Raw genomic sequence first — 10,440 nt, 5'->3', positions numbered from 1 at the left:
TGCTTTTTTTAAAAATTTATAAATAGCCATTCCTACTTGTCTCTTTGATTATGAGAGAGAAAAATGGATGTTTAGGTACCATCCAACCTGATTTGGACCCAACCACTACCATTCCCTATCCCTTTACCACTCAATTTGATTCTAGTTTCATATTAAAATAAAGGATTGAACAATAAAAAATTTTTCACCTAGTGCCTTACAAAATATTTCCGTTCTATGAAGCACATTGTCAAAATTATCTTTAATTTTCTAAACAAATAAAGTAGTATCATCACCAAAAAATGAATATAGGATTTGTTCCTTGAAAATAGGGAGACTTATACCATTAACAAGAGGACTTATAACTTAGTTAATACAAATTCACATATTAAATTTTGAAGGTGTGGCCATAACAACTCAATCTACAAACTAGTGCATTGAAGACAAAAGCATATTTACTCTCAATTAGTTCCACCCTAAATTAAACAACATGAGAATACAAGGCTTGCAACCCCTTTCAAGAGCCACAACCATTGCATTGATCAAATATAGTGAAATTTTTTTTATGCATATTTATTGACCTATTGTAAGATAAAGAAATGAAAGCATCACGAGTTATTATAGTGCATCTAAACTCCCACAAAGAAATCGTAACCTTAAAAACATGCACATTTAGACTAAGAGATTGCAACTACTTGGGGAGGTCTTTGTAGTGCAAAGGGTTGATTCTATAAAAGAGAGGCCTACAAGCACTAGTGAACCAAATGCAGAGACATCCTCACCAATTTTTGATACAACAGTGAGAAAATTCCAAGTTAACAGGGCCTCTCAACAAACCCTACGTGGAAAGACATCACTAGAGTTGAAAGCACATGCCATGAAGTTAAGGGAAAGTGCCTAGGTGATGGAAGAGCTTTTTGAAACAAAAGATGTCATGCTTAAGGTTTGGAAAGGAGAATATAGTAAGAAAATTATATTTGAGTAGACTGAATAATATAATAAAATATAGATATTTATACAACTAAAATATTCTATTAAATTATTTTACTATCATAGTTTTGTAAAACTAAAATATATTTCATGGAAAGGAGTTTACAATGGTACCATGGGGATTCAAAATGGTTGTATATAAAATCCAACTTTTTCTCAAGTATTAGGATAAGTGTAATGTTAATTTAAAAGACATAACATTAGTAATATAAGTATAATAATATAATATAATATAATTCAATTAGGATTACTTTTACTTTTATAGTTACTATTCAATTAGACATAATTTCTAGGGTTATGATTATGATTGTGTTTTAGTTAAGTAGAATTATATACAAAAAAAAGCATAATATCCCAACCTCATCTGTTAGGATGTTGGAGCCTTGCACTTAGCAAGACTTGATCCCTAATGGGCTCATTTGGAGCCATTCAACTTCACCAGGGGACCAAGGACCCAATGACATATTTGAACATCTTTTACATAATTAAACACATGTTATTTCTTACATAATTTTTTAGAATATAGATATCGGAATATAATTTATTAATAATTTGAAATGACTTACTATTTTTTTTAATCTAACTATCAAATCTAGTTGAATACAATAATCCTATCTTAAAAAAGATGAGGCTGCCTTAAAAATAGAATAATATATTATGATATAGCATTTGTTAATGTTACAGACTAACTAAAATTAATGCTCTAATTTGACTAGAGAAAAGCAATGAGTTATCTTTTGTCTTGAACTATTGTCCGGTCAAACTAAATGGCGAATACAGTATCAGCAACTACGGGGAACTTGCCAAAGCAATAGTGGATTGCTTTTTCTACGTTTTTCTTTGTTTCCTATCAACTTCACTTATTTTATAATTTTACTGCATTCCTCTTCCAAAATTTATGTTAAAAGTCAGCGATACATGACAAATATGAGATAAATCTCTTCCGTAGGGAGCAAGTGACAGTGAATTGTGTGAACAGGAACACAAAGTACAACAATTGACTGTGGTATTTAATAATTGGATTGACAGATGAATAGTCATGGGTAGTTTGGAACCCATTCATTTCCTTCCATTGCTTTCATCAACCACAAATATTTTTATATATGACCCAATTACCAAGAGTGCCGATAATAAGAAATGGCAACTATGACAAAAACGAATATATTTACATAATAAAGTTTATTTGACCCAAACTGGGCCTGCTGGAGGCGTTGAAGTTCTGGTGAAGACAATAAAATAGAGGCTGTGAGATCAGAGAAGACACTCAGATCTTCTTGATCTCTGGCCTTACATCTTCGGTGAATAATACTCTGTTGACAAGATGCATCCCTTGTTTGGAATGTGCTTTGTTCTCTTTCATTTTCTATTGCCCTGTACCTCTGCAATTACTGATGAGCAAAGTCTTATAGATTTCGGGAAATCCATCAACTTGGATCCTCTAAATTCCTTAGCCAATTGGGTCCCTACTGTTCACTTCTGCAATTGGCCTGGAGTTAATTGTAATTCAGCCAGAAACAGAGTGCAATTGCTTGAGTTGGCAGAGATGCAATTAGAAGGTACCATCTCCCATTCAATTGGCAACCTCTCATTCCTTACACAACTAGACCTCATCAACAACAGTTTTGTAGGCCAAATTCCACAGGAAATAGGGCGAATTCAAGGTTTAAAGGCTCTCTATCTTTCAATTAATAATTTACAGGGCTCTATTCCAAGGAATTTGACTTCCTGCAAGGAGTTACAAGAATTGAACCTCGCTGCTAACCAATTGACTGGAACAATTCCTCCAGAATTAAGTATGCTTACAAATCTTCGCGTCCTTAAACTCGGCTCCAACAATCTTTCTGGTAACATCCCTCCCTCCTTAGGAAATCTCTCTCATCTCGAAGTATTGTATATGGAAGATCTTGAACTTGAAGGTCACATTCCACCAGAACTGGGAAAGCTATCTAACTTGACCTCTTTTCTCCTCTTTGTAATCGCCGTTTAACTGGCCCTATTCCCTCATCAATCTCAAATTATTCGGGCTTGATCGAATTGGGCCTCTATAGCAACAGCTTGACTGGTAGTATTCCACTAGAATTGGGCAAGCTATCTCGCCTTACAGTTCTATATCTATGGGACAATCAGCTGAAGGGCACCATCCCAGCTACAATTGCCAATTGTACACAACCGAGTGAACTTGATTTGGAGCTCAACCGTCTCAGTGGAGAAGTACCATTGGTGTTGAGCAGGCTTTCAAAACTTCAAACACTGAGCCTATCGTCTAATCAACTTGTTAGTGGCAGCTCAGACACCATTCCCATTCTTACTGCCCTTCAGAATTGCACCGTCCTGAAAAGCCTATTGATTCATGACAATTATTTGACTGGAACCTTGCCAGAGCAGCTTCCAAAAAATCTTACTCTGTTGTCACTATATAGAAATAATATAACAGGAATTATACCTTCACTTATTGCCAACGCAACCTACTTGAGAGACCTTGATTTGTCATCCAATCTCCTTACAGGCCGCAACCCATCCTCTCTCAGAAGCCTCGGTAATTTGCAAAGATTATTGTTGGATAACAAGAAGCTACAAGGAAGCATACCCAGTGAGATTGGTGAAATAAAAAGCCTTGGGGAGCTATCAGTGAGCCATAATATGCTTTCTGGAGAAATCCCTGATACAATTGGTAGCCTTCAACAGTTAACGCATCTTGTGCTTAACCACAACAATCTATCCAGGAATATATCTGCAAGTTTGGGAAAATGTTACAAGTTGCAATTGCTGGATCTCTCCAACAATCAGTTCAGTGGACTCATACCGTATGAAGTGGCTAGTCTTGCTAATTTACAGTTTTATTTCAATTTATCCAGAAACTTCTTGGAGGGATCTCTGCCCATGGAGATTGGAAAGATGATTCATGTTCAAGCTATTGATGTTTCAGTTAACAGGTTAGAAGGTACAATTCCAGCTACTCTGGAAAGTTGTGAGCAACTTGAATATCTGAATTTATCTTCCAATGAATTGCAAGGGCCAATACCCAATTCTCTCAGTGGATTAAAAAGTCTTGTAAGCATGGACCTGTCTTTCAACAATCTTTCAGGTTTGATCCCTGTGTCCCTTAGGTCGCTGAATATGCTTCAGTATTTGAATTTGTCTTTGAATAACTTCAGTGGAGAAATCAGAGAAGAGGGCATCTTTAAAAATTTGACAGCTGCATCATTTATGGGAAATACCTTTCTCTGTGGAGAATGGATACACTTCCCTTCATGCTCTGTTCTTAATACTCAGCCAAAAGACCACACCAACAGAACTAAAATATTAGCAGCAGTGGGTGGAACCATTGGCTTCCTATTTCTTTGTTTATTGATCTTGGGCCTAATTTACAGGAGTCGCAAGGTCAACTCCGATGCTCACAGTGACTTTTTGCCCCTGAAACTCATGGATAACAAGGGGATTTCCTATCAAGAAATCATTAAAGCCACTGATGGGTTCAACGAGAAAAACTTGTTAGGGACTGGCAGCTTTGGCTCAGTGTACAAAGGCATTGTGGAAGATGGTAAAATGGCTGCTTTCAAACTTCTAAATTTGCAAAATGAGGAAGCGAGCAAGAGCTTCAGCAAGGAATGCAAAGTGTTGGCAGAAGTCAGGCACAGGAACCTGGTCAAAATCATATCCTTCTGTTTAGAATTTGGACACAAAGTATTGGTTTTAGATTTCATGTCCAATGGAAATCTGGACACACTACTGCATTCCAAGGATAACTCATTGACCTCAGAGAGATATTGAACATAGCAATCGATGTTATCCATGGATTAGAATATCTGCATCATGACTGTTTTCTGCAAGTTGTACATTGTGATATAAAACCAAGCAACATTCTTCTGGATGATTATATGACAGCACATGTAGCAGATTTTGGGATTGCCCAAATAATTTGTGGGTCAGATACAAGTACCACTGAATCAGGAAGTACTTCCACTCTAGCTCTCAAAGGATCGATGGGCTACATTGCACCAGGTACTTGCTTTCAATTATCTAACTATTTTCTCCTTTGAATATGCTCTGTCTATTACCAAAAGACTCCTGTACATGATCTAATCAAATTTCTTCATTTTCTTTCGTAATGCAGAGTATTGATTTGGTGGGAAGGTATCCACGAGAGGCGATATTTACAGTTATGGTATTATGCTGTTGGAAATGGTAACTGGAAAGAGTCCTACTGACCATATGTTTGTGGGAGGATTGAACCTCCACAAGTGGGTAAACATGCATTTTGATAACAAATTGGACGAGATTGTTGACACGAGCATGATGAAGGAAATAGGAGAATATGGAGTAAATCAGTGTCTCATTCCATTCCTACTTATTGGCCTGGAGTGTTCAAAGGAGTCCCCCAGTGAAAGACCCTCAGCCAGAGAGGTGGTAGGAGTACTGAAAACTATTAGGGGGACTCTCCTTGAAGCTCATGAAAATTTGTAAAGCGTGGACTGCATGTTGTATTTGTATGCTTTGGTTCCAATGTTTCTTACTACAATAACTGTTTTGTTGAAAGTCAGATCACTGTAGTTGTATTTGAGGATTTTATGTTTTTGTTATTTTTGAATTAATCATTAGAAACTATGAAAGAAATTTACATAACAGATATCACCGTCCGTTAAGTCATAATTCAAGTGTACAATGTAGAGAGCGTAAACGAAATTTTGGCTTCTATTCTACATGCTACAGCTTTCTGTTCTTGGCAGCTTGTTGCTGCCCCTTCTTCGTATTATTATTTCTGTATTTATTGTAAAGCCTATTTTTGAAAGAGGCTTCATTGCGAAGGGAATCAATATCTAAGTTTCTATCATATAAGTCATTAATTGAAATTTGGATTTTCTTGTAGACAACCTACAACCTCTAATATGTGAGAAAAGACATGCCCTTTATTTAAATAATGACAGTAAAACAAAAAAAAAAAAAAATGAAAGACACAATTTGACATGTTATGCTGCTGAATATTACTTGCAATGTAAGTCTAAAAACTATAATATCCCACACCATTCACACCCATATGCATGAGAAAGTCGCATATAATTGATGACAACAACCATGGGATTCGTGCAAGTGGCATTATTCTGTTAGAAATAACCTACCTTATTTACTATGCTGAGTGGCATTGTGCAGTTGTTTCTAATATGTCCCAAGTTTTATGATACGATATGCTAAGGTAAATGAATTTCATATTGATAGTGGTCTTATTCTTGCAATTGAGAAGCTTTATGAAACATAACAAAGTGCTTGAGAAAGTAGGCAACTCATAGTCTTGAGGCATTTTATTAGGTTTTATTATGAGTCTTTTTTCCCTGACTCTATGGTAAAGCTTTTCTATTAGGTGAAGTATTCACTATTAGGTGATATAATAATTTGGTAAATTTTCACTAGTTTATCAAGTATTCTTATTCAATTTTACTTCTAATTCAAGTAAGATTTTGTTTATTTTTATTTATCTTTTATGGCAGATGACATCTACGTTTCATTGAGTGTCTTTGTCTAATAATTATTTAATATATGTCGATTTGATTTATGAACATCCTCTTTAAGATCTATTAAAACAATATTAGGTTTCAAATCTATAAAGCTTTCTCTATAAACAACAATTAATGTAACCATTGCAGCTCCTTCTAATGCAAGGGCCAATCAGTAATTAGATTTAGACAGAATAATTACATTGAACTTCTTCTCTATTATTTTCACGTGTTGCTTATTATAAACACAATGCTGAGATTTACTTTAATTTATATCAATGTAGAAATCACTCAAATTTAAAAATTGAATAGTCAATATTAGAGATTACTTTGTATATTTACTAGGACAACTAAAGTTAATTTGGAGGCAAAAGTTTCCACTATATTTTGAGAAGACGAGCTTCAATTAAGGGAAACAAATCTTGGCATTACAGCAATCCAAGTATTCACAACACGAGAAACTGGATTTTGAGAGCCACTGTATTCTTATGACGAAAAACCCAAATCCACAAATTGAATTTTGTATACGTTGGATATGATATACATTGGTCTGGTCAATAAATATTTTTCAGGTTGAATTTTGTATACGTTGGATATGATATATGCATTGGTCTGGTCAATAAATATTTTTTCAAAGATTCTTTCATGGAAGAAGAAAGAATAATCTATCAATAATAGCCTTGAAGACTGCTCAGTCATTTGATTTTTTTGGTTACCAAAGCAGTACGTAAGCTGGTCTAACAACTCCACGTTGATCGCACACGATTGCAATTTGAAGCCACTCAAATACAGTTGAATTTTTTGGATAAGAACGGATGTAAAAGCCAACATAATTTTGCTATAAGGACTGTTTATGCTATTGTTGACTAGTTCCAACAATTTCTTGTGGGCGATATAGGTGCACCATCTAACGCGTTTACATAGGGAGGTGGGGAGAGATTTTCAAGTTGAAGGAAAATTTTTAATATTTTAATAGAAAAGATACATAACATTAAATTAGTTCACATAAAGATTTGTATCATTATACGAAAAAAATTGGAAGATTTTTTAATTGTGAGGGCAATTTGAAACCTATTTACTTTTAGATGCAGTTGATTTAAGTATTATAATTTAATTTAGATGAGGTACTGGTAGATTCAAAAAAAATTATTTTCGTATGTGAGGATTACAATATATAATTATATGATGTTTAGTTATATATAGTTATATATAGAAATATTAAATGTGATTTTATTTGGGTATTCAAATATAGAAATATTGATGTTTGGTTGCAGAATAGTAATTATATGTAAAAGAATGTAATTAAAATAAATTATAAAAAGGAGAAATACAAATTATTATTTTATTCTAGAAATAAAATGCATAAACATAAGCATACTTAAAATAGCCTTAATATTATTACTTATTTTATGTTATTGTTCTTATATATTTTATTGGATTGTCTCTAACTTTTGAAGCTAGAGCCGCAACCAATCAATACCAATCTAGAGCTTCTTAGAAGTCCCTATTATACTACACATATGGAGCTACCTAATGTTGCACTTGTCTCTTCCATTCTTTACTACTATGCAAATCTTCCTTTTCAAAGAATTGTTCTTCAAAATCTTCCAATTGTCTCTTGCAACAAATTCCTTCTTTTTGTCTCATTTTGTCTTCTTACAAAAAATTCCTTCTTGTTTTCCAAATTTCAACTTTAACTAATAAATTAATTTCTACTCCTGGAATGTTAGGGGAGGAAGGATAAATGTCCCGGTAAGATTTCCAATAGATAGCTATTGATAGATAGGTGGTTATGGATATACTTAGAGATAGTAAATTCCTAACGCTCCCCCTTTGTCCTAATACTACTGCCATGCTCAATCTGTAACTAAAGAAATAATGCCCAAACTACTTTTTAGGCACTCAAAATTTTCTTTGCTCAATGGATTGGTGAAAATGCCTACTAGCTACTACTTAGATGTACAATACTTGATTTTTATTTCACCATGCTCAACTAACTCCCTTATGAAATGATACCTTATTTCAATATTCATTCTCCTTCCATGAAAGAATATATTCTTTTTCAAGGATATTATTGATTAATTATCACAAAATATTGTTCTACCATCCTTTTTTTTCTTCATTCAAATTAGCTAGGATTCTCCATAGCCAAATACCTTGACATGTGCTATATACTCAAGTTCAATTGTAGAAAGGGAAACTATGGGTTATTTCTTGGAATCCCATCAGATAGCTCCTAACCCCAAATAGAAAACATACTCTAATGTTCCTTTCCTATGACCTACACTTCCTACTTGATCAATATCTATATATCCAAACAACCCAAATTTATTTATTGTATTAAATACAAAATATAAAATCCCTTAGTGTCATTCACATACTTCAATATTCTCTTACTTGATTGGCTATTTGTCTCATTTGGAGTCTCCATAAATCTAGAAATAAAACTTACTCCATGCATTATATTAAGCGTAGTTGGTGTCAAATACATTAAAGTTTCAAACAAAATTTTAAACATAGTAGGATTTACATTGTTGTTACATATTTCCTTGCTCACTTTTAGACCTAGGGTTGTTGGTCTTCATGCAAGTTTCCTATCTTTGATTTTAAACATCATCAAAATGTTTGTTGCATTGCTTTATTGAGAGATACAAATAAGATGTTTTATTTTTTTCACTTTAATGCTTAGAAAATACCTTAAAAGACCTAAACCTATTATATCAAACTCTTTTTTATAGTCTGTTTGAAATCAATAATGTGGAAATAATCATTTCTCATTAAAACAAAATAATCTACATATAAGACAATAATAAAAATATTACAATCAAATGCCTTGGTTTAAAGAGTTGACTCACCATTGCTTTTGCTAAATCTATTTCTTAACCAAAACTCATTCAATTCTACTACACCATCTATGTGGTTCTTTCTTTAGCCCATAAAGTGATTTCTCCATCCTATACAATTTGTTTGCTTGCCCTAAAACTTTAAGACCAGGTGGTTTCTCTACACACGCTTTCTCTTCCAACACTTTGTTAAAGAAGTTGGAATTCACATCCATTTGAAATACCTTCCACTTGATGGTAAACCTTGATATCCAATTTCACTCTACCATGATCATGTAGATAGTCACATGAACCATTCACTCATACAATAATAAACATGTGGATACTTAGGCTTACACACATATCATTCATGAAGCATATATGACATACAAGATCAAATCCAACATCAACAATAGAGGGAGTGCAACACGTTCAAATATACATTTTGGGGATCTATTTATACATATTCAAGGGGTTGAATATCAAAGTTTGTGAAATGAGAGTGTCATCATGTAGCTCAAAGTGTTTGTTCATGTAAAACTAAATGGTCCTCACATCAAGATAAGGAAACTTGGTCATGCCATATCAATGCCCCATTGATGGACATGCTTTGCTAATACAATCTTAGCCTACAGAAGTACACAAGGAATGTAAGGGGCCACCAAATTATATTATTTAGTGTTTTACACCAATGTTCTAGTAGAGTTTTCACTTGAATTACTCTAACTCTCCAATGAGTTATCCTTACGGCCACTTTGGGTCTTGACCTTTATCAAGAGAAAATCCTTTAACTAATTATAATATCCACTCCCTTAGCTAATTCCATTCCAAATGAGCAAGGAAATAAAAATGAAACTCAAAATAATATATATCATATTGTCACTTTTCATATTTTATGCACAAATGATCGTTCGATCAAACATCATGAAAATAGAACCAAGTCAATCCTAATTTAAAATCTCATATATATTTTCCATCATTACCTATTATAATATCAAATCAAAATTACAAAACTCCATTTTTATTTCATACCTCAAAAATTCCAAAATACTACGGAATAGTTCATTACACCGTTAAAAGATCTTGAAGAACACGCCAAAAAAAAATGCAAACGTCAAATATATAGGGATATCCTTTTGGTTCATATTTACCCAACATAA

At 33.6% G+C, this 10,440-nt stretch overlaps 1 protein-coding gene across 1 annotated transcript; it reads left to right on the top strand.

Moving 5' to 3' along the window:
- Positions 1 to 2,290: 2,290 nt before the first annotated feature.
- On the top strand, positions 2,291 to 5,525 carry LOC131053753 (LRR receptor-like serine/threonine-protein kinase FLS2). Its single transcript, XM_059214450.1, has 3 exons — positions 2,291 to 2,813; positions 2,927 to 4,971; positions 5,084 to 5,525. The coding sequence occupies exons 1-2, from the start codon at positions 2,291 to 2,293 to the stop codon at positions 4,738 to 4,740; spliced, it is 2,337 nt and encodes a 778-aa protein (XP_059070433.1). The 3' UTR covers positions 4,741 to 4,971; positions 5,084 to 5,525.
- The last annotated feature ends 4,915 nt before the right edge of the window (positions 5,526 to 10,440 follow it).

The sequence above is a fragment of the Cryptomeria japonica genome, chromosome 11 (genome assembly GCF_030272615.1).
Source record: "Cryptomeria japonica chromosome 11, Sugi_1.0, whole genome shotgun sequence".
Taxonomy (NCBI): domain Eukaryota; kingdom Viridiplantae; phylum Streptophyta; class Pinopsida; order Cupressales; family Cupressaceae; genus Cryptomeria; species Cryptomeria japonica.
This window is presented reverse-complemented; position numbering and strand designations above follow the sequence as displayed.